This window comes from Puma concolor, chromosome A1 (assembly GCF_028749965.1).
Source record: "Puma concolor isolate L17-30 chromosome A1, mPumCon1.1.hap2, whole genome shotgun sequence".
Classification (NCBI taxonomy): Eukaryota; Metazoa; Chordata; class Mammalia; order Carnivora; family Felidae; genus Puma; species Puma concolor.
This window is the reverse complement of record NC_141667.1, coordinates 219,308,286-219,334,183: the sequence shown is the minus strand read 5'-3', so window position 1 is coordinate 219,334,183 and position 25,898 is coordinate 219,308,286. Positions and strand designations below refer to the sequence as shown.

Sequence of the window (25,898 nt, the reverse complement as noted above, 5' to 3'; positions counted from 1 at the left end):
AATTTTCATTTCCCCAAAACTTAACTACTAATAGCCTACTGTTGACCAGAAGCCTTACTGATAATATATACAGTCGACTAACACATAATTCATTTGTTACATGTATTATATACTAAAGAAAATGTTACTAAGAAAATCATAAGGAAGAGGAAATACACGTATAGTACTGTAGCATATTTACTGAAAATAAATCCAGGTATGGTGGACCCACTTACTTCAAACCCATGTTGTGCAAGGGTCAGCTGAATAAAGATACAAAGAGGTTAAGAGTTTTTTTAAAAAAAAGTATGCAATGCTAAATACTTGTCAAAAGAGAGCTTAAGTGTTTATATCAATATTAGAAAAAGATTTCAGGGCGCCTGGGTGGCTCAGTTGGCTAAGCATCCAACTTTGGTCGGCTTAGGTCATGATGTCTCAGTTCATGAGTTCAAGCCCCATATTAGGCTCTGTGCTGAAAGCTCAGAGCCTGGAGCCGGCTTCAGATTGTGTCTTCCTCTCTCTGTCCCTCCCCCGTTCACACTCTGTATCTCTCTCTCTCAACAATAAATAAATATTAAAAAAAATTTTTTTAACAGAAAAAGACTTCAGAGCAAAAAGACAGGGATAAAGAGAATAATTTCATCATGCATTAAATTAATAATATATGATACATATCATGTAAAATATATTAATAGTAAAGTTTATTAAGTAATACTAAGATATAATAAAGTACAATAAAAGATTATAAACAATTTTCTGCCAGTTCAACAACTTAGATGGACACATTCCTTGAAAAACATACATTGCCCAAGCTCACTAAAATAGTAATAAAACTGAATTGCCCATATCTATTTAAAGAAATTGAATTTGTAGTTAAAAACCTTCCCACAAAAGAAAAAAAAGAAAAAACCTTGAGACCCATATGGTTATGGTTTTGCCAAACATTTAATAATATCAATTTTGTACAAACTCTACGAAAAAATTGAAGAGAACAATTTCCCAATTCATTCTATAAGGCCAGAATTATTCTGTCAAAACGTCCAACAAAAATTGAAGAAAAAAAAAAAAACTAGAAAAAAAACCCATAACCATAAAGAGAAAATACAGACCAATATCCCTTGTAAACACACAGTACAAAAATTCTTAAAAGTTTAGCAAATCAAATCCAACAATATATGAAAGGGATACTATATTATGATCAAGTGGAATTTATCCAAGAAGGGAAAGTTGTTTTAACAGTCAATATCAATAGTCTAATAAAGGAAAAATATGATCATCACGATAGATGCAGAAAACACATTTCAGAAACTCCAACATTTATTTCTGATATAAAAAAAATCTCTGCAAACTAGGAATAGAAAGAAAATTCCTTAATGTGATAAACAACACCTAAGAAAAACCTACTCCTGACATTATACTTAATGCTAAAAGACAGAATGATTTCTTTCTAAGAGCAGGAACTCTTAGCACTTCTATTCAACACTGTATTGAAATCTTAGCCAGTGCAACAGACAAGAAAAAAAAAAGCAAAAAGATTAGAAAGGAAGAAATAAAGCTGTCATTATTCACACATGACATAGCTGTGAATATAAAAAACCTATGGAAACTCAAAATGGGCAAAAAACGTAAAGAGACATTTCACTGATGATAAACAAATGGCAAATAAGCACATTTAGAAGACTTTCAGCAGCTATGGACTTTGGGTGATAACGATGTGTCAGTATTAGTTCACTAACCGTAACAAATGTAGCACTCTTGTGGGAATGGTGACAGTGGAAAAGGTTAAGCATTTATGGGGGCGGGGGAATATGGGAAATCTCTGTACCTTTTGCTCAATTTTGTCGTGAACCTAAAACTATTCTAAAAAGTCTATTAAAAAAATATTCCATATCATTAGCCATCAGAAAAATGTAAATTAAAACCACAATGAGATATCACTACATACTGAGAAAAATGGCTAATATTAAAAAAAAAAAAAAGTAAAACCACCAATTGGCAAAGATGCTGGGAAACTGGAACACGCATATATTGATGATAGTAATACAAAATGGTACAGCCACTCTGAAACAAAGTTTGGCAGCTCTTACACAATTAAGCATATATGACCACACCATATGACCTACATGACCATACCATATGGCCAGCAATTGCACTCTTGGTTATTTATCTCCCAGGAAAATGAAAACTGGTATCTATACAAAAACCTATACACAAATGTTCAAAGCAGCTGTATTCACAACAGTTAAAACCTATGAAGAGAGCAGGTATCTTTCAATGAGTGAATGTTTACACAAACTGTGGTCCAGCCATACCATGGAATACTACTCAACAACAATAATAAATTGCAGTGGGCTGACTTGTGCTCCCCACCCCTGCAAAACTCATATGTTGAAGTACTAACCTAAGTACCCAAGAACGTGACTGTTTTTTTAAGTCAGGACTTCAAAAGGGGTACAGTAAATTAAAATGAGGACATCTGGTGAGCCGTAATCCAACCTGATTATAGTGTCCTTATAAGAACAGGAAATTTGGACACACAAACACACAAGGGAGTGTGTGCACAGGAAAACCATTTTAGAGCACAAGGAGAAGGCAGCCATCTGCAAGCCAAATAGAGAGGTCCCAGAAGAAACTAAATCTGCAGACACCTTAACTTGGACTTCCAGGCTCCAGAAACATGACAAAATTTCTGATAAGTCACCCAGCCTGTAGTATTTTGTTATAGCAGCCCTATCAAACTAATATATTGATATATAACTTCAATTATTCTCCAGGGAATTATGCTGAAAAAAGCCAATCCCAAAGGTTAAATAATGTATGATCCCATTTATATAACATTATCGAATTATAAAATATGTCAATTATTGAGTAAAGATCTTATTAAACACCTATGTATGTACTCCAACTGGTCTACTGATACGGTCAACATAATACTTAAAAAGATGATTATAATCACTGGGCATCTTTGGAAGATCTTACAAATTTTTAGTTTAAAAAGTAGTAAGTAAAAGCAAACCATAAATCTCTCATCTAGCCTTCCTTTCCTGAATAAACTACACTTTAGAATAAGAACAGTTAATAGAGGAAAGTTTCTCTTTACAGAATTATAACTAATAGTTGAGAGAGGAATGATAAAGTTTTAGCAACTCCTATAGATCCAGTTAATGGTGATCAATAATTGCTTACATCAAAAAAAAAAAAAAAAAAAAAAAAGAGAGAAAGACTAACAAGATATGTGCCTGCCAATTGGTATCCACAAAAATATCTCTGAAGTATTTCTTCCAGAAAATATCAAACCAGGATCTGATCAGGCCTCTAGGCCTGCTCTATTTCCAGGAAATACAGAGAATTAGACAATTATGTTAAACAATGGAGGAGATGCAATCTGCAAAATACACACTGTAGGAAATTCTACAGGATAAACAATCCAGTTTCTTCAACTAAATTGTAAGAGAAGAAAGGGGGTAGGTAAAACCTACAGATTAAGAGATTTAAGACAGAAGTCAATCAATCACAATATATGAACTTTATTTTGATCCTGATTAGAGCACATGAAAAAAAATTATAAATAATCGAGAAATTTTGAACACTGGATAACCGATAATAGAAAATTTGCACCAATTTTGTTAGATGTGATGAACAGAAGTCACTTTTTAAAAAGACAATGCATACCGAAGGGGTGCCTGGATGGCTCAGTCAGTTAAACATCCCACTCTTGATCTTGCAGTTCATGAGTTCTAGCCCCACACAGGGCTCTGTGCTGATAGTACAGAGCCTACTTGGGATATTTTCTCTCTCTCTCGCTCTCATAATAAATAAATAAACTTAAAAAAAAAAAAGAATACAAGATCATGCATAGTGAGATATTTATTGGTGAAACAACATAACCTGAATTTACTTTAAAATAATCTGGAATCAGAGAGAAATATAGTTTGACCATGATTTATAATTGGTTAAGAGGTATAGGAGAGTTCACACTATTAACCTATTTTTATAAATCTCTAAAATTCTCCATAATAAGATGTAAAAAATTAACCTTAGAAGCAGAATCATAAATAAAAGAAGTTGCAAATAGCCTCTATCTGTAAGACAAAATATAACATTCACGTATATGTTCTTAAAGGATTTTTTTTCTCAGCAACACTCACACGTAATCAGAACATGAGCACCATATTCAAAAAGGAAGGGTAAATATAGTACTAATAACTAGAAAATAACAGGTATATACCTTCTATTACACTTAATTTTTAAATATTCTGTTTTTTTAAGTTTATTAAAAAAAACTCTTCGTATGTCTGTAGTATGTGATTCTTCATATGTCTGTAGTATAACTTACATGGAATGGCTACTGTTACTCCAATTCCAAACTATTCATTTTAATTATCTTTCTAAATATAATGACCCGTATCACAAAAACAAATGACTCTATCAAGGGCAATATATTTCATAGCTCTTGAATGGACACAGACACACGAAACCCTACGAGGACAGCATTCAGGAATCATTTCTGCTCTACAGATGAATAAACTGAGACTTGGAGAATCAACCAATTTATCTAAAATCCTACAGCTACATTGCAACTACTATAATCAAAACTTTCCTGCTTCAAGGTCCAAGGTCTTCTCCACTCTACCATGCAATGATTTAAGATGCAGAAGAAAATCAAAATTCTAACTGATTCACTGTAAATCCCAACATGAACAACACTCCTGGCCAATTTCTTAATGAAAAGTCCTTTATTTATATGTTATATGCAGTATGAATACAATCTAATGTAATGACAACAATCACTAATATTACATCCATTAAACGTTTATACAAAAAGGAAAAAACACTTTTCTAGACAAAATACCACAAACTTTCCTTAAGTTTTACCAAAATTACATCAAAATCATTACACATACATTTATAAATTCAACTATTTTCAATGTTTCTTTGGCTATTTTGGGGTCTTTCGTGGTTCCATAAACATTTAAGGACTGTTTGTTCTAAGCTCTGTGAAAAATGCTGTTGGTATTTTAATAGGAATTGCATAAATGTGTAGATTGCTTTGGGTAGTATAGACATTTTAATAACTTTTTTCTTCTAATCCATAAGAATGTAATGTCTTTCCATTTCTTGGTGTCCTTTCAATATCCTTCCTCAGTGTTCTATAGTTTTCATAATAAGGGTCTTTCACCTCTTGGGAACTATCTTACTGTTTTGGGTGCAAATGTAAATGAGATCTATTCCTTAATTTTATTTTCTTTTTCTGTTTCATTATTGGTGTTCAGAAATGGAACATATTTCTGCACATTGATTTTGTATCCTGTGACTTTACTGAATTCGTGTATCAGTTCTAGCAGTTTTTTGCTGGACTTTCGAGTTTTCTATATAGATAGAGTACAATGTCATCTACAAATAGTGAAATGATCATATGGTTCTTATCCTTTCTTGAAAAGCAAAGCTGGAGGTATCAAAATTCCAGAATTCAAGTTATATTACAAAGCTGTAGTGATCAAAACAGTATAATACTGGCACAAAAACAGACACATAGATCAATGGAACAGAAAATGCATAAATGAACCCACAACTATATACTCAATTAATCTTCAACAAAGCAGGAAATAATATCCAATAGAAAAAAGACAGTCTCTTCACCAAATGGAAGAGGTGAAGAGAGCGCTGGGAAAACTGAAGAGCAACATGCAAAAGAATGAAACTGGGCCACTTTCTTACACCAAACACAAAAATAAATTCAAAATGAATGAAAGACAAAATGTGAGACAGAAAACCATGAAAATCCTAGAGGAGAACACAGGCAGTAACCTCTTTGACACTGGCCATAGAAACTTCTTTCTAGACAGGTCTCCTGAGGCAAGGGAACAAAAGCAAAAATAAACTACTGGGACTTGATCAAAATAAAAAGCTCCTGCAAAGTGAACAATCAACAAAACTGAAAGGCAATCTATGGAATGGGAGAAGATATTTCCAAATGACATATCTGATAAAGGGTTAGTATCCAAAATATATGAAGAACAAATAAAACTCAACACCCAAAAACCAAATAATCCAATTTAAAAATGGGCACAAGACATGAATAGACATTTTTCTAAGGAAGACATACAGATGGCCAACAGACACATGAAAAGATGCTCAACATCATTCATCATCAGGGAAACACAAATCAAAACTACAATGAGATACCACCCCATGCCTATCAGAAGGGCTAAAATCAACAACACAAGAAACAGCAGGTGTTGGAAGGATGTGGAGAAAGGAGTACCCTCATGCACGGTTAGTGGGAATGCAAACTGGTACAGCCACTCTGGAAAACAGTATGGAGGTTCCTCAAAAAGTTCAAAATAAAACTATCTATAATCCAGCAACTGCACTACTAGGTATTTACCCAAAGAATACAAAAGTACTAATTCAAAGGGATACCCAATGTTTACAGCAGCATTATTTACAATAGCCAAATTATGGAAACAGCCCAAGCGTCCATCGACTGATGAATGGATAAATATGTGGTATATATACACAATAGTATATTACTCAGACATAAAAATTACAATTACATGAATGGAGCTAGAGAGTGTTATGCTAAGTGAAGTCAGAGAAAGAAAAATACAATATGACTTCACTCATATGTGGAACTTAAAAACAAATAAGCAAAGGGAAAAAGAGAGAGAGGCAAACCAAGAAACAGAATTGGTCTGGGTGAGTGGGAGGATAGGTTAAATAGGTAATGGGGATTGAGGAGTGCACTTGTGATGAGCACCACAGGCTAAATGTAAGTGATGAAGCATTATATTGTACACCTGAAACTAATATTACGCTAATCATGTTAACGAACTGGAATTTATATAAAAACTTAAAAAATTAAAAAATATAATTTTTAAGAGAACTTAAGAATCAGTTAAAATACTTTAATTTTTTAAAGTATTTTAACTGATTCTTAAGTTCTCTTAAAAATTATATTAATATAAAATTTTCGAGGGTAATTCTTAAGTCAAATTATTCTGGCTGCATGATTTAATATAGGCCTTCATTTACACTAACAAGTGTTTTGTATGCATAAAGTTATTTAACCCACATTTTAACTCCAAGATCCAGAAATTATTGTTAATCCTTTATACAAATAACAAAACTGAGACTTGGAGATTTTAGGTAACTTGTTCAAGATCATGGAGGTAGTAAAAGGTAGAACTGAGACTGGAGTCAGTCTAGTCTGATGACAAATCCTTGCTCTTAACCCATCCTTTACTCCAATAAATATCACCTACTTTCAGTTTCCAGAGTTCCCTGAGTTACTAAATTCCTTCTCTTGTTTCAAAGAAGATAACCAACTGCTATCTAGAATAGCTAGAACAGAACAGCTGCATCAGAAACTGGTTAATTTTGTCATTACATTCACTTGTCTGCACACACTGTTACATTCTCCCTTAGATATTGTATAAACAGAGGTTAAATTCTCAGGCCAACCCTCAAAAAGTTAAATATCCCTTAAAATAATATTTCTACATAAATGTCTGGTATTTATAACAGGATAATACCATACCCTCCTCTGTCATACACCCTGGAAAAAAAAAAAAAAGTACCCTATATCCCAAAGATAACATGAAATTCCTTGTCTTCCTCCAGCATACCACCAAGAATGATTTCACATCCCCTAGTCCCCTCATCAGCTCCATTAGGAGAAAAAACATAGGGTAAGAAAGTAGTAATATTTACTTGTACTTGTAGTCAAGTCTGAAGCCTAAAAGGGCCTCAATGATGAAAACTATTACTGTTATAGTTCAGTACAAAAAAAGTTTTGTGTGAACTAGCCTGGAAACCTAACTACTATATTGTACTTACAAAGACCGGGAACATAACCCACTCATAAACTGGAAACTATATTCACCAATTCTCTCTATAATCTACTACTCCTTTCCAACTTTCTGAAAACTAAAAGCCTAGCATTTATGAGTGAGAGGTGACAGAGCTATGACTATCTTTAACTGCACATGCACAAAAAAACTTTGTTACATGAAGTACCCAAATCAGTGAAAATATACATTAGATCCTTTGGGACGATAATACCCAAGTCATTCATCCAAGATACTTCAATATTCCTCCTTTTTTAGTAAGGAGTTCCAGATTATATTCAGGTCTTTGAAATTGGATTCATTTTCTCTTTTTTATTACCAGATGCTATTGCACTGAATGCTTGTGCACAATCCCCCACAATTCATATCCTTAAAACCTAATGCCCAATGTGATGGTATTAGGAGTTGTGGCCTTTAGGAAGTGATCAGGTCACAAGGGCTCTGTCCTAATGAATGGGACCAGTATCCTTAAAAAGAGGCTCAAGAAAGCTGCCACCCCTTCCACCACGTGAGGCCACTGACATGGCACTGTCTATGAAACAGGAAATAGGCCCTCACACAGAGAATCGGCCAGCACTATGATCTTGGACTTCCCAGCCTCCAGAACTGTGAGAAATAAATTTCTGTTGTTTATGAGCCACCCAGTCTGTGGTATCTTGTTACAGTAGCCCAAATGGACTAAGATACCAGATTTTGTAATGGTCTTAAATATTTTTATGATATACAAAAACATATTTTGTTGTGTTAATCTGATCAGTAAAACCAGACAGATATGTACACTAATATGATGCTGTTAAAAAGTAAATTCATTAAAAGTGTCTGTCTAGAGTGTAATTTAACTATCAAAAGTTTTATAAATATTCATAGCTTTTGACACAGTAATTCAAAATGTATTCTAACAATCAGAGTTTCACTCATTAAATTATCAAGGGCTTACTTTGTGCCAGGCATTATTCTTCTGAATAAGGATGTTTATCACATCATTTTATGTGCCAAAAAGTTGGGGGAAAAAGTGTCCAATAACAGTAAGAGTTAAAACATCAAAATCTATCTAATGTATTAAATATTATAGTACCATCGAAAACTATATTATTAAATATCAGAAAATATTTAACAATAAAATGCTCATGTTGAGAAAAAAATTGTATAACAAGACACAAAACTATTATATGTAACTATGTATAACTACATGTATGATCCCAAATCTGTGTTCTAAATGTTCTTAGCCAGAGACCTTGGTCAAGTTACTTAACCTCACTCTACTTCAGTATCACCTTCTAAAAATTTTACATGTAAAACACAGATTTTTTTATTTCATATCTCAATGGATTGTTGAATGGGTTGTTTGCAAAATGCTTATAATATTCCTCCAGGACATATAAAGCACTAGGAATTATTTGCTGGTGTTAGTAGTGTTAGTAGTATCACACATATACACACACACACCTCTGAAAAGAAAAAAAATGGAAGAAATATATCAAATGCTATCAAAGATTCTAAATTCTAACAAAACTAATTCTGAAACAATCAGGAAATTTAAATACTTATTTAAATTTAAAATTTTAAATTTGATTTAATTTATTTAAATTTAATTTATTTAAATTTAAATTTATAAAATATTAAAGATTATTTTATAAGGTATGGCTTTGCTTTTCAATAACTCTTTGTACCAGAGTAAAGTATATGAATAAAATATATCATCTAAGATTTGCTTTAAAATACTTTGGAGGGGTTTATATCGGGAGATTTAAAAAAAACTTTTAATGCTAAAAAAATTTTTTAATGCTAATCAGAATAACATAATTATTACTGGATAACATAATTATTACTAGCTTTCTTTTCTTTATATTTTTCTATTTTCCAAAATAATTTTTTAAACGAGAAAATTTTTTTCAAAAAATGTTAAGGAAATCCTTACCAACACTCCATCCACAGATGAAACTTTTTCCCAAGTAAACCAAGCTCTTTCTCTGACATGATCTGGTATCTTTAATTTCTGACATAATGCAATAAAATCAGGTTCTTCAGTTTCTTCAAATACAAGCCTGCCAGATAAAAATAGATATATAATAGGCATATACTTACAAATCAAACTAATTAAATATTTGTTTCAATGGTTTGCATATAACAGCACTGTTCTGAAAAAAAAGCATCACTAACTACTTTAAAATCTTATTTATCTTTGAAGAAAACTACAGGTAGAATTTTAAACATATTTATCTTTTTTCATAGTCTTTCCAACAAAAATACCACACAATGAAAAAGGTTTGCTGGCCTGGTGAATCACATACACTTCACAAAAAAATAGCTTTGTAAAAGTAAGTGTAAGCATGATAGCTAAAGCTGTATGGGAAAACTGGGATGACAATAACCGCAAAAAGAGGAAAGCCCATATATAATATTTCAGAATCAATTTAGTATCAGCGACTTTGCTAAAATGCAGTCTACACTTAACCAGTATCTCATATAATCTCTCTACCTACTAGCATTTCTTACGTAACGATTAACATAAACTATTGCTATGCTTATTTTATCCTTTTCTCCTCAATCTTCCTTACCCATTATAGGTAGTCAATAATTTCTTGTTGGCTAGTTCCTGTTCATTCATTTAATGTCTCACACCTAATAATAATAACTAGTGTGAGGAATAGCTACTAATTTTTGAGTATTTACACTAACCCTGTACAAAGTACCTTAAATGCACATCAGCCTATTAGATAAGCACTCTTATTATTCTTCTTTTACAGATAAGTACCAAATCAGAGAAGTTAAAGTACTCAATTAGGCAATGGCCAGTAAGTGGGAAACCCAACAGTTTAATTCCATAACCCATGCCCTTGACCACTATTCTAGACTGCCAACCCTCCTTCAAAACATAATTAACTTTTGGTTACACCACCACGGGGGGGTGAAGTGCTATTCCTAGTGAAGGTTTCCCTTCTGACTTCACCACTTAAGCCAGATAAAATGCAACAGAAAAAAAGATCTCAGCTGTCAAGGTAGAAAAAAATCTCACTGAAAAGTGCAGGTGGAGTGGGCCCTGAATCCACCCCTAAGCAAATTGCTAGGCTTCAGACTGCCAGCCAGTAGTTTTACTCTTGCTAAGCAGCTAATCTGCAGAGCTGAACTGCCCATACTAATGAAAACTTTTGTGGGTAAGGATAATCAAGAGTACAGTGTATTTTGTATGGTTTGGACGTAACAGGAGAATTTTTGGTAGTTCCACCATTTAAAGATGAATAACAATGCTGGGTCGGGGAAGAAAGGCCTTCTTTTCCCAAGTGATGGCCATAATTTCAGTATTTCTGGCTACCCTACAATAATTGAGAATGCTTCCAAAGCTCTATGGGTAACAGGGGATTCTTTAAGGTATATTTACTGCTTTTTCCAAATGCCAACTTTCAAGTATTGGATACATCAGAGCTTGATTAATCAGAAATTAAACTTCTGTCTTCTCCCAGAACGTTTCAGATTTTTTTTTAAATAGTATGATTTTTAACTGACCCATAAGACAATCCACTTAAACAGATGTATTTTCAATAGCCTTTCACAAACCATCCCAAAAGCCCATTCCTATCTTTTGCAATATGCTTGAACTCTGTATCTGAAAAGTTGAAAGAAAAGGACTTGGTAAAGGACAAAAATGGAGAGGAAGTGGTGAGGGAAAGAAAGGCGTTCCATTTCCCAGCAATCTACATGTAGTCTCAAAGCAGGACCAGTACTGACAATAATAATGGCAATCATACTCTTTCAACCTTAGCTTTTTAACCATAAAGTATCACAATCAAGAACAATAGGATGTCGCAGTACAATAAATATCTCCCTGTCATGTTCTACTCGCCTAAATTTAGATTCCACTTGGGGAAGAAAAAAAGTTTAATGTGAGCACATGAACATCACTAATTTTGTACCCAAACAAAAAAGAAAGAAAGAGAGAGAGAGAGAGAGAATCACAAGGATGTTTGTTGTCTGGCTCAAAGGCAAAATGTAAGAAAGAATGAAAAATGCTGAAGCTTAACATAGAGTTTTATGCGACAGGAATAAAAGTTCAGAAACTTTCAAGCACTTAGACTAAACGTCTCATAAAACTTTTGCCCATACGCCAGTTCCTCTCAAGTGTTATGACCCTCCAGTCACTACTGATGGCTCCGAATCCCCAAGACCTCAAAGCACTGTTACAAGGAAACGCCACAAAGCACCTCAGCCGAGTACACTGCGGGCAACTGACACGCAGAACCCTGCACTGCACGTCCCATAGCTTTCCTGGTTGGCGTTTCCAGGACTGGGCTTCGGATGCAGTGCACGCCCAGAGGAAAACACTTTCAGCTGTTGCATCTCAGGAGACCAAAACAGAAAGTCAAACACGACCACCGAAATGTAACAAATCTCAACAGGAGACAAACTCTCCACCAGACACCAGCCAGTCATTTTTCTTTTTTGCGTTCGATGGCGCCTCAAAAACACCCTCCGCCGGCGAGCCTTTCCGCCTGGAGGAGGAAAGGCGGCACCTGTCACTTTGCTCAGGGACCCGAGCCCCACCCGCCCGACACCTGTCAAGCTGGAGCCGAGACCCTTCCCGGATTCCCTCCCCTCGCTCCCGAAGCCAGACCCCTGTCACCCCCGTCCAGGCGCTCCGCGGTGCTGGGGGACAAGGGAGAACCCTCCTCCCGCCGGGACGCGCAGCCGGCGGAGACGCGCCCCCGCCTAGACGCTGGGGTGCCCGCCCCGACGCACTCCCGAGGCGCCCTTCTCTCGAGACGGCCGCCGCGGCTCCGCTCGCTCACCTGGGCAGAGGCAAGTCCTCGGGGCCGCTGTCCTGCTCGGGGTCCTCTTCAGGAGGGGGCGGCGGCGGCGCCGGGGGTTCCGCGGCGGCGGCGGCGGCGGCGGCTGCGGCTGCTGCTCTCCGGGGGGTTTTGGGCGGCATGACTCCCCCCCAGGGCAGGAGCCAGTGAGTGGTGGCGAAGAGCCGGGGAAGGAGGACGCGCGCACTTCGGGGCACGCCCCGTCCTCTCCCGACTCCCGTTACAAAAATAATTTGAACGTCCCCTGAGAGAAACCGGACAAGCCCTCCCCCGCCCGGCAACCGAGCGCCGCGTCCAACCGCGGGAAAACGTCACTTCCGCCCGCGGCGTCACGTCCGCGAGGCTCCCGAGCCCGCCGGCGTCGGGAGGGAACCGGGGCGCCCAGCGGTGTGCTGGGCGGGGGCGTGAGGTCGGGCGGCCTGGGCGTGGGCCCCCCGGCCTGGGCCGAGGCACTCTCTCTGAGGCAGCCGCCGCCGCCCGGACGTGTCTCTACTCGAAATTCTCCCCTCCAGGCCTGGGTGCCGGTAACGGGGCACTGCACAGTCTGGTGCGTGAGATTGGGCCCCGTTTTTATCTGTGGGTTGATCTGGGGCTGCATGCAGCTCAGGCCCCGCCGGGAATATCAAGCGTGTGCACCCAGGGCGGGCACGCCCCTCTCCCTCCGTGGGCGGTGCCGTCCCTCTGTACCACGCTCCTCCCGCCCAATCCGTTACTCAGAATCGGCCAAAACAAAAACAAACCTTTGTGGAATGCTTGATGCAAACAGAACTCTGAGGATCACTGGGAGATGGAAAGTGTAGAACAATTACTGGCCTTTTAGGATCAATGTTTAGGGAAGGAGAGAGGAGGAGTGCGTAAAGAACAGATTGTAGTGTGATAAATGTTTTAATAGCGGTGTAAAGAACCAGGCACCATCGAAATGTCTATGGGACATCTTCAGAGAAGCGGTGGCAGCTGAATGGAAGTTTGCCAGGCAGACCTAACATGTAAGGAGGGCTTACTATGTACCAGGGGTTGTGCTGGCCATTTTAACTAATTATCTTAATCCTCAGAAACAACCCTTTGAAATGAGTAGTAGTATAATTTCTGTTTCCAGATGGGGAAACACGCTCAGAGGAGTTAATTAATTTGCCCAGCATTACAGAGCTGATGAGTTGCCGAGGATATGATTCTGCTTAACCATTACGTTGTGTTGACAAGGAATGCACCCAGAAGAGAGGAGCATGTGCAAAGGCACAAAGACATCAGAGAAGAGCTTGCTAAAAGAGCTTACACCATCAAACTGGTTTAAAAGCTGTGTCTCTTCTGTGTCTTAATATTTACTGTAATAATAGACCGTCTAATATGAATACATGGTTTTCTCTCTTTGGCAGACCCAGTGGATTGCCCAATCAGAACTTCCCAACTGAGGCACTGTGAATACAATATAGCCGTGTTCTGATGTGAATCCCCTCATCCTTGGAACAGCTGAACAGAGCTGAGGCAGGGGGAGCCTTCAAGCAAGTCATGGCTGCAAGCCTCTTGGGTTTATTTTAGCGATTTGCACAATTTGCATCTTCTGTATATACCATGATATATGTCAGGATGTGAAAAGGGTTGGCAGTCATTTGCCTACTCAACAGCCAGTCTGGCCCAAGTTCAGGAAAAATCTCTCTGGGGCCAAAAGCTTGTCAGAAGTAGGGCTCATACCCAGCCTCAGCTACAGAGAATGAGTACCATCAAAGTGGTAATTTTACTCACCTGCCTGGGTTAGTGTAGGCTAACTAACTAACTGCTCAGGATGCAGTTTTAGTCTTTGCAGGATCAAAGGCTGTCTGCTGGCAGCCTGATAAAATGAGATACAGAGATGACACAGTTCTTCTGCCCGTAACTATTTCCATGAGAATGTGACACTTAAACAGTTGCTGCAGTCATTGTGACTTCAGGCAAGCTGACCTGAGGATAAGGCAGAAATGTTAATGATGTTAACAGTAATAATAGCAAAAAAATCTGCCTCCTCGGTGACAACTGAGTCTGACTTGACCAACTCTGGGGCTGACCTCAACTGAGCTGGGGTTTTCAGTTGTTTCTACCAGAAAGCATTGTGACTGATAACATTTGCCCTCTGAGCCCCTTCCGAGTAGAGACCAAATCTTAGGCATCATTGTAGCTTTATAGTAGCCAACACAGTGTTAGGCACACAGTAAGTGCTTGTTTGCTAAAAGTAGACGGGCCAAGAGAGCAGAGGAAAGTTCTGGGAACTTAAGTAAACTCTCTACATGTAGAATTGACTTGCTTTATTTAAACCCAGTTTATCAACCTCTGGATTTACCACAATTGTGATAAATCAGAGGTTTTACAATTTGCAAAACGATGTGTATCTTTATCATGGATTAATTTAACTGTGTTCCCCACTACATTTAAAATCCTTACACACCAGGCACCTGGGGGCTCAGTCAGTTAAGCATCCGACTTCAGCTCAGCTCATGATCTCGTGGTTCTTGGGTTTGAGTCCTGTGTCAAGTCCTGCACTGACAGGGTGAAACCTGCTTGGGATTCTCTCTCTTTCCTCTCTCTCTCTCTCTGCCCCTCCCCTACTCCCACTTTCTCTCTCTCAAAGTAAGTAAACTTAAAATAAAATAAATAATAAAATAAAATAAAATATCCTTACACACAACTCAGGAGCAATTGGATTGATCAAAAGTTTTATATCCCCCACAGCTTTCTGTTGCACAACCAAAGAAATACTAGAAATTCTGCAGATTCTTCAAAGAAGCTTTTCTTGATCTTCCTTCACCACCAGCACTCCACTGAAATCACTCTTTCAAAGGTTACACGTGTCCTACTTGTCAATTCAATGGCTTCTTCCTGGTCTTCATTCTAATTGACTATCTTGCAGTTAACACAATTAACCTCTTCCTCTTTCTTAAAACTTCCCTAGTCTTCCACAAATCCATGGTCTCCTTTTTCTCCTCCTCCCTTCTGTTCCTTTATTAACTCCCAATCCTTCTTCTCCTTGTCTTCAGTGAAGTTTCCCTAGAGCAGCAGGACTCAAAGAGTGTTCCTTGGACCACTGCCAGTTTGCTTATATCTAGTCCACAGGAGATAAGCACAGAAATTAAAAGTGCTTAGCAGCATTTATAGCATTTAATATTTCAGCTATAACCAAGCACATGATCATTGGACACTTCTCATTGAACAAAATGTGGATTCAGGTGTTCTGCAACTTTTTTGATTGTCCTTACCATCTGTAGTGGGACCACATTATAAGGAGTAAATTTCTTCCCCACATTTTTATTTAAATTCAAGTTAATTAACATATAGTGTAGTATTGGTTTCAGGAGTAGAATTTAGTGATTCATCACTTACATAAAACACCCATTGCTCATCCCAAGTGCATTCCTTAAAGCCCATCACCCATTTAGCCAATCTTCCCCACTCACCTCCCCTCCAGCAACCTTCAGTTTGTTCTCTGTAGCTAAGAGTCTCTTACAGTTTGCCTCTCTCTCTCTCTATTTTATCTTATTTTATTTTTCCTTCCCTTCCCCTATGTTCATCCGTTTTGTTTCTTAAATTCCACATTGAGTGAAATCATATGATATTTGTCTTTCTCTGACTTATTTCACTTAGCATAATAATACTCTAGCTCCATCCATTCACATTGTTGCAAATGGCAAGATTTCGTTCTTTTTGATGGCTGAGTAATATCCCATTATATAATATATATATGTATATATATATAATGTATATGGATATGTATGGATATGTATATATCCATATACATTATATATAATATGTATATATCCATATACATATATGGATAAAGAAGATATGCCATATATCACATCTTCTTTATTCATCAGTCAATGGACATTTGGGTTCTTTCCATAATTTGGCTATTCTTGATAGCAGTGTTATAAACATTGGGGTGCATATGCCCCTTCACATCAATATTTTTGTATCCTTTGGATAAATACCTGGTAGTGCAATTGGTGATCTTAGGGTAGTTCTATTTTTAACTTTTTGAGGAAGCCCCTTACTGTTTTCCAGAGTGGCTGCTTCAGTTTGCATTCCCACCCACGGTGTAGGAGGGTTCCTCTTTCTGTGCATCCTCTCCAACATCTGTTGTTTCCTGACTTGTTAATTTTAGTCATTATGACAGGTGTGAGGTAGTATCTAATTACGGTTTTGATTTGTATTTCCCAGATGATGGGTGATATAGAGCATTTTTTCATGTGTCAGCTATTTGTATGTCTTCTTTGGAGAAATGTCTGTTCATGTCTTCTGCCCACTTTTTAACTGGATTTTTATTTTATTTTATTTTTTTAATTTGAGAGAGAGAGTGTGTGCAGGAGCAGGGTGGGGAAGAGAGGCAGAGGGAGAGAAAATCTTAAGCAGGCTCTGTGCTCAGTGCAGAGCCCAAGGTGGGGCTATCCCATGACCCTGGGATCATGACCTGAGCAGAAATCAGCAGTCGGACACTCAACTGACTGAGCCACTCAGGCACCCTTTAACTGGATTATTTATTTTTGGGGTATTGAGTTTGATAAGTTCTTTATAGATTTTGGATACTAGCCCTTTATCCGATATGTCATTTGGAAATATCTTCTCCCATTCCTGTGGTTGCCTTTTAGTTTTGTTGATTGTTTCCTTTGCTGTGCAGAAGCTTTTTATCTTGATGAGGTCCCAATAGTTCATGCTTGCTTTTGTTTCCCTTGCCTCTGGCGATGTGTCTAGTAAGAAGCTGCTGGGAATGAGGTCAAGGAGGTTACTGCCTGTGTACTCCTCTAGGATTTTGATGGTTTCCTATCTCACATTTAGGTCTTTCATCCATTTTGAATTTATTTTTGTGTATGGTATAATAAACTGGTCCAGTTTCATTCTTCTGCATGTTGCTGTCCAGCTTTCCCAACACCATTTGATGAAGAAACTGTCCTTTTTTCATTGGATGCTGTTCCTGCTTTGTTGAAGATTAGTTGACCATATAGTTGTGGGTCCAATTCTTGGTTCTCTATTCTGTTCCATTCATCTATGTGTCTGTTTTTGTGCTAGTACCATACTGTCTTAATGATTACAGCTTCACAATACAGCTTGAAGTCCGGGCTTGTGATGCCTCCTGCTTTACTTTGCTTTTTCAATATCACTTTGGCTATTTTGGGTCTTTTGTGGTACCATACAAATTTTAGGACTGTTTGTTCTAGCTCTGTGAAGAATGCTGGTGGCATTTTGATAGGGATTGCATTGAATGTGTACATTGCTTTGGGTAGTATAAACATTTTAACAATATTTGTTCTTCCAATCCATGAGCATGGAATATTTTTCTATTTCTTTGTGTCTTCTTCAATTTCTTTCGCAAGTGTTCTATAATTTTCAGACTACAGATCTTTTTACCCCTTTGGTTGGGTTTATTCCTATATATCTTATGGGTTTTGGTGCAATTATAAGTGAGAGTAATTCCCTATAAGGAGTGAAATTTTGAGGTTAACTGTAACCCAAAAGTGAATACAAATCTATGAAAATATATTTATTTACTTTTCTCACTTGTATGTTTATAGTCATTTTAAATTTTAATTGTTTGTTTTATGAAATTCATAGCTAACTTAAGGAAGTAAAATTGTGTCATTTGTTTTTCTTTTAATTTTTTTTAATCTTTATTTTTGAGAGAGAGAGAGAGAGAGAGAGAGAGACAGAGCGTGAGCTGGGGAGGAACAGAGAGAGAGGGAGACACAGAATCTGAAGCAGGCTCCAGGCTCCAAGCTGTTAGCACAGAGCCTGACCGCGGGGCTCAAACTCATGTACCGTGAGATCATGACCTGAGCTGAAGTTGGAGGCTTAACCAACTGAGCCACCCAGGGCCCCAAATTGTGTCATTTGTTTTTAACCCTAAATTATAGATGTCGAAATAAGCCTCACTTTCCTGTTTTGTCAAGAAAAGACACATGTCAGCAGTGTGTTAGTAATAATAGTAGTAAATCAAATAATGACCAGAGAAGTGATTCCAAAGAATTAAAGATCTAAGCATTTTACTAATTTCACTAAGACATATCATCCCCCTTCTATTGAGTTCTGAGCCATCACTCATAGTAAAGTACTAAAACCGACTAATGAAGCAATAAACTCATCGAAATTCAGTGGCTTTCACGCACAAAATATAAAGAAACTAATTATGAGTTTGATAAAACATTTGGAGTTTTTCCAAGAAAATAATCAAACATAGGGAATTCATGGATCCAGAGCCCATTTCTTTAATTTGTAATTATAACTTAATAGGACAAATGTTTGGAACTGATAAAGATTTGATACTATTACCGATAAAGAATTGAAGATGAATTTTGAAAATAAAGCATAGGTTGCTCCATTTTGGATAAAAGTAAAAAATGAGGGGCACCTGGGTGGCTCAGTTAGTTGAGCATCCAATTCTTGATTTTGGCTCAGGTCATGATCTCATGGTAGTGATACTAAGCCCCGCATGGGCTCTGCATTGGTGTGGAGTCTGCTTATGATCCCCTTTCTCTCCCTTTGCTCCTCCCACATGCACATGCTCTCTCTCTCTCTCAAAAATAAATAAATAAATAAACAAACAAACAAATAAATAAATAAATAAATAAAAATGAATATCCTGAGCTTGCTGAAATTGCTTTAAAATCATTTCCATTCCCTTAACATACCTTTGAGAGACCAATTTCTCTATGAGTGTTACTGAATAAAACATAGTAACAGATTTACAATATCTCCTGTTAGTGGCATGGTCACCAATTCAACCTAGAGGAGATTATTTAACAAGCAAGAAACACATTTGCCATGTTCAAAACTAACTGTTGACAAATTTAAAATAGTAAATACAGGTTTTAATATGGGAAATTGCTACTTCACTACCAACTTTTTGTTTAGTTGTTATGAGTATGGAATGATTAAAAAACTAATCGTGTATTAGCAATTCTTTATATAAATCGCCTATACACACACTCTCAGTGAGCAAAGTAGTTTTTGTAATTTTTTCTTTTATACTATGTTATTTTTTGTTCTGTGTTTTTTGAAATATAATTTTATATGTTAAAATACTAAGACATATGAGTTTCTATTTGGTGTGACTTTTTTGTTTTCCTTTCATTTTTCTAGTACTTTAAAATGTTTTATTTTCCAGAAGTATTAATTCATGAAAAATTAAAAATTAAAAAAGAAAGTTCCTTCACAGATAATGTGAGATAACATTGGCCTAAAAGATCTTCAATTCTCCTCTCCTTTTGCTCTATTTCATTTCCATGGTTTAAATGACCTCCCATATGTGTATACTCTTAGATTCTTTCAGGTTTCAAGAAACAGAGATCCACTTAGTTTACCATAATTATTCAGAATTATTGATTAGTTTAGGGAGAAAAAGTGAAAGACCCGAAAAAAAAACCCACAACAAATAAAATAGTCCCTCCTGCCGCATTCATGTACCTTGTCACTCATCCAACAGCTGGCTTGCCTCCTTCCTGCCAGTGTAAAAGTTGTTAGTCTTCATCTTTTTATAATTTTCTCCTACCACAATGACCTCCTCTCCATTCTTCAGGAGAGAGAATATGACTAGTTCCCTTACTAAACTGTAATTTACACTAGAAGGACCAGATAACATAATTTGCAAGGCTCAGTGCAAAATGGAAATGCAAGGCCCTTTATTCACAAAATATTGAGATTTTCCAGATGGTGAGTGCAGAACGTTAAACCAAGCACAATGCCTTTCTAACATGGAGTGTTATATAACTGCCCATAAAGCAGTTGTCCATGATGGTACATGTCCATGAGGGTATATCTATATCTGTTCTGCTAACTATGGTGCCCCCATGCCTAGTATGTGCCCATGACACTGAGCAATCAATTGGACTTGATATCAAGTGGTAGCTAGTTTGGTACCAAATCATTGTATTAGTTTCCCCTCCTTCCCTGCCCACTCCTCTTTGTCCTCACTCCTATTTCTCTCAAATTGCACTCTGTCTCTATCTCCTAGAGAACCCAAGCAAAAGACTTGGCTTGGCTCCAAAGTGTCCTGAAGACACTCAGGATGGGATATTAGATTAGGTTACTCACTGATCTTATGGCATTAAAGACCCAGGCACAGTATGTGGGTACTAAGTGGGACCACACAGTAGTATCATAATGACTAAAGCTTCCCACCTGTGGCCAATCAGGATGCAGTGCACCTAGAAGGTGGAGCATTGGAATTTGTAGTGGCTCTGATACTTGAGCACTATGGGGACAATAATTACAGGGATTGTGATGGATTCTGTTAATAGAAATGTATACTTTGTAAAAGAAAACAATACCTCTGGTCAGTCAACTGTCACCTTAAGCCACACTGAGAAAGGCAGATGTCCTCTATGGGCAGTGATATTGATGTAATACCAATAAATTATTTTTGCTTTTGTTTTTCTTGCCTAGAGAGAGGTATCCAGAAAAATGTTGCTAAGGCCAGTGTCCAAAAGATTACTGCCTATGATTTCATCTAGAAGTTGTATGATTTTAGGTCTTACATTTAGATTTTACTCCATTTTGAGTTTAGTTTTGAGAATAGTTTAAGAAAGTGGTGCAGCTCAACCATGCTTTTGGATGTAACTTTCCAGTTTTACCAGCACCATTTATTGAAGAGACTGTCTTTTCCCCATTGTATATTCTTGCCTCCTTTGTTGTAGATTAATTGACCGCATAAGCACAGCTTTATTACTGTGCTTTCTATTCTGTTCCATTGATCTATGTGTCTATTTTTGTGCCAGTACCAAACTATTTTCATTACTACAGCTGTACAGTATACCTTGAAATCTGAGATTGTGATACCTCCAGCTTTGTTCTTCTTTCTCAAGATTGCTTTGGTTATTTGGAGTCCTTTCTGGTTGCATACACATTTTAGTATTATTCTAATTCTGTAAAAAAAACTTTTGGTGTTTAGACAGACATTGTATTGAATCTGTAGATTGCTTTGGGTAAGCAAAGCATTTGGACGTTTTTAACTATATTAATTCTTCCAATCCATAAGCATAGTATATCTTTCCATTTGTTTGTGTGGTCTTCAGTGTTTTCAGAGAACAGGCCTTTCATTTCTTTGGTTATGTTTATTTATAGATATTTTATTCTTTTTGATGCAATTATAAATGGGGTTGTTTTGTTAATTTCTCTTTCTGCTATTTCATTACTACTGTATAGAAAGAACAGATTTCTCCCATAACTTTACTGAATTCATTTCTCAGTTCTAATAGTTTTTTGATGGGGTCTTTAGAGTTTTCTATGTACAGCATTATGTGATCTGCAGATAGTGATTGTTTTAAAGCTTGTGCACAATGAAGGAAACCATCAACAAAATGAAAAGACAACCTACTAAATGGGAGAAGATATTTACAAACTTATATGCAATAAGGGATTAATATAAAAAATATAGGGGTGCCTGGGTGGCTCAGTCGGTTAAGCATCCGACTTTGGCTCAGGTCATGATCTCACAGTTCGTGGGTTTGAGCTCCACATCAGGTTCTGTGCTGACAGCTCAGAGCCTGGGACCTGCTTTGGGTTCTGTGTCTCCCTCTCTCTCTGCCCCTCCCCTGCTCTCACTCTGTCTCTCTCTCTTTCTCTCTCTCTCTTTCTCAAAAAAAAATTAAACATTTTTAAAAATTAAAAATTTATATATAAAGACCTCATAGAACTCAATACCAAAAAAACAAGTAATCTGATTGAAATGGGCAGAGGACCTGAATAGACATTTTACAAAAGAAGACATACAGATGGCCAACAGACACATGAAAAGATGCTCAACATGACTAATCATCAGGGAAATGCAAATCAAAACCACACTGAAATATCACCTTATACTAGTCAAAATGGCTAGTATCAAAAAGAGAAGAAATAATGTGTTAGCAAGGATATGGAGAAAAGAGAATGCTCATGTCCTGTTCTTCTTAATAATGTAAAATGGTGCAGCCACTATGGAAAACAGTGTGGAAGTCACTAAAAACGGTAAAAATAGAAATAGCATACAATCCAGTAATTCCACTATCCAAAGGAAAAAAAAATACTAATTCAAGAAAGTATATGCACCCCCCTATGTCTATTGGAGCATTATTTACAATAGCCAAGATACTGAAACAACCCCTAAATGTCTATTAAATAGATGGTTGGATGAATGAAGAAGCTGTGGTGTATGGGTGTATATATACCATACACACACACACACACACACACACACACACACACACATATATGTGTGTGTGTGTGTGTGTGTGTGTATATGGAGTAAAATGGAGTAAAATACTCCATTGTGTATATATACCGTATATACACACACACACACACATATGTGTGTGTGTGTGTGTATATACGGTATATATACACAATGGAGTATTTTACTGAGCCAATAAAAAGAATGAAATCTTGCCATTTGCAAAAACATGGGTGGACCTAGAGGGTATTATGCTAAGTGAAATAAATCACACAGAGAAAAATACCATTATTTCATTTACATGTGGAATCTAAAACACAAAACAAAAAACAGGAAGAGACTCATATATGCAGAGAACAAACTAGTCATTGCCAGAGGGAAGAGGGAGTGGGGTAATGGCAACATAGGTGCAGGTAATTAAGAGATGCAAGCTTCCCAGTTATAAAATAAGTAAGTCAGGGATGAAATTAATGCTATGTCATAAAGTTTTAGCCTATATTTTCCTCTGAGAGTTTTGTAGTTTAGCTCTTACACTAAGGTCTTTTATTCATATTGAGCTCATTTTTGTATATAATGTGAGGTAGGGATCCAACTTCATTCTTTTGTATGCAGATACCACCTGTTACAGCACCATTTTCTATATTGAATTGTCTTGGCACCCTTACTGAAAATAATTGACCAGAAATGTGAGGGGTTATTTCAGGACTCTCAATTCTGTTCCATTGATCTATGTGTTTACCCTGATGTCAGTACAACATTGTCTTGATTACTGAGTTTTATATTAAGTTTGAAAGTAGGAAAGTGTGAGTGCTCCAACTTTGTTATTTTTTTTCAAGAATTCTTTGATGATTCTGAAACTTCATTTACATATGAATTTTAGATCTGCTTGTCAGTTTCTGCAAAGAAGCCAGTTGAGATATTAATAGGGATTTCTCTGAAGTTTAGGTCAGTTTGGGGAATATTTGTATCTTCACTTTGCCATACTAAATATTACGATTCATAAACATGAAGTGTCTTTCCATTTAATGGGACTTCTTTATTTTCTTTAAGCAATGTTTTACAGTTTTCAAAATATCAGTATTACATTTATTTAGGTAAATTTATTTATAAGTATTATATTCCTTTTGGTACTATTGCAAGTGGACTTGTTTTCCTTACTTTTAGATTGTTCATTATTTTTAATGAATTCCTTAGGACTTTTTCTTTTGTATATACAAGATCATACCATTTGAAAATAGAGATCATTTGACTTCTTCCTTTCCAATCTGGATGCCTTTTATTTTATTTTCTTGCCTAACTTCCCAGGTTAGAACCTTCAATACAATGTTGAATAGAAGTGGTGAGAACAAACACCATTGTCTTGTTTCTGTTCCTTAGTGGAACACATTCAGTCTTTTACCATTAAGTATCATATTTTCTGGGGGGGATTTTCCTAGAAGCCCTTTATCAGGTTGAGGAATTTTCTTTCTATTCCTAATATGTTGAGTATTTGTCATGAAAGTGTTATAGATTTAGTCAAATGCTTTTTCTGTATCTATTGAGATGATAATGTAGTTTTTGTCCTCTATGCTAATATGATGCAATGTGTTATATCAATGAATTTTTAATTGATTTAAATTTTTATTTTATTAATTTTTTGTTTTTTTATTGATTTTCTTTCTTGATCAGTCTAAGTAGAGCTTTATTGCCTCCACTGTTCTTTTGTAAGAACCAAATTTTCATTACACTGATTTCCACTGAGCTAACTGGTTAATTTATTTCCTATTTTACTGATTTTCCTTACATTTCTTGTTTCCTTTTTTAAGCTTCCTTTGGGCTAATTTACTCTTCTTTTTTCCCTTTTGCTTTGGACGATGGAAACTTCAAAACTTTAAAATTTAAATTTAATTTAAGCATTTTACACTATAAACTCCCTTCTAGGCAATGATTCAACTGCTATATCTCACAAATATGAGATGGTTTAGTATGTTGTATTTTTATTAACATTCAGTTCAAAATATTTTATTTCCCATGTGATTTCTTCTCTGTATCATGAGTTATTTTTAAATTTACCATTTACTTGTTTTATCAATTACTGAGAGAGAAATGTTCTCACCAGGATAGTACTAAACATTACAGAAAAATTGGTCAATTAAATTTCACCAAAGTTAAAATTATCTGTTCATCAAAAGACACTGCTAACAAAAAAACCTAGGCAAGACCTAGACAGAGAGAAAATATTTTAATACATATATCTATCAAAGGATCTTTATCCAGAATATATAAGGAAAACCTCCAACTCAACAATAAAAAGACAAATAACACAATATTTTAAATGGGCCAAATACAGGTAAAGACATTTCCTGAAAGAAGACATGCAATCAGCCAATAAGCACATGAAGAAATGCTTAGTATCATTAGACATTACAGAAATACAAATTAAAACCACAATGGGAATAAAAGGCACAGCATAGGGAATAGAGTCAGTGATATTTTAATAGCTTTTTATGGTGACAGATGGTAGCTACACTTGTGGTGAGCATAGCATAACGTATCAACTTGCCAAACATTGTGTTTTATGCCTGAAACTAATTTAACATTGTGTTAACCATACTCACAAAAATTAAATTAAATTAAATTAAAAATAAAACAAATAAAACAAAACAAACTAAAAAATAAACCATAGTGGCATACTTTACAACAACTATAATGGCTAAATGAAACAAGTGGCAACACCAAATGTTGGCAAAGATATGAAGCAACCAAAACTCTCATTCATTTCTGGCGGGAGTATGTGATACGCATACCCTTAAGGTGGTCTCCTTTGATCCCCATCTCCTAGTATTCATGCCCTATGTGATCCCTTCCCGTGAGCATAAGTGGGACTTGTAATCGAATATGGAAAAGGTAATGAGATGTATATGATTGAATATATTTGATTACATGACTACATTTTATAAGGTTATAGCACTCACCTAGCTGGAATCTCTTGCTCCTTTGCTGGCTTCGAGGAAGCAACTCAAACTGCCCATGTTAAAGAACACCATATGGTAAGAAACTGCTGGCAGCCTCTAGCAGCTGAGGGCAACCACCTCAGCCAGCAAGAAGCTGAAGTCCTCAATCACA

At 36.5% G+C, this 25,898-nt stretch overlaps 1 protein-coding gene and 1 long non-coding RNA gene across 5 annotated transcripts in view; one reads left to right on the top strand and one right to left on the bottom strand.

The window, feature by feature from the left end:
* RB1 (RB transcriptional corepressor 1) overlaps positions 1-12,944 on the bottom strand; it is a 174,805-nt gene extending 161,861 nt beyond the window's left edge. For 2 of the 3 annotated variants that reach the window (XM_086711974.1, XM_086711981.1), the window contains exons 1-2: positions 12,614-12,944; positions 9,748-9,874 (exon numbers count right to left, since the gene is read on the bottom strand). In XM_086711974.1, coding sequence (XP_086568100.1) covers positions 9,748-9,874; positions 12,614-12,753 — 267 coding nt within the window. In that variant the 5' untranslated portion in view covers positions 12,754-12,944. The remainder of the gene's footprint in view (positions 1-9,747; positions 9,875-12,613) is intronic. The other variant, XM_086711986.1, reaches the window with a different exon arrangement.
* Positions 12,945-12,960: 16 nt separating this feature from the next.
* Positions 12,961-14,067, top strand: LOC147584773 (uncharacterized). Of its 2 annotated transcripts, none has more exons than XR_015253273.1 (2): positions 12,961-13,178; positions 14,005-14,067. It is a non-coding gene; the product is annotated as an uncharacterized LOC147584773 (long non-coding RNA). The 2 variants fall into 2 exon arrangements; XR_015253272.1 differs by having other exon boundaries at positions 12,961-13,617.
* The last annotated feature ends 11,831 nt before the right edge of the window (positions 14,068-25,898 follow it).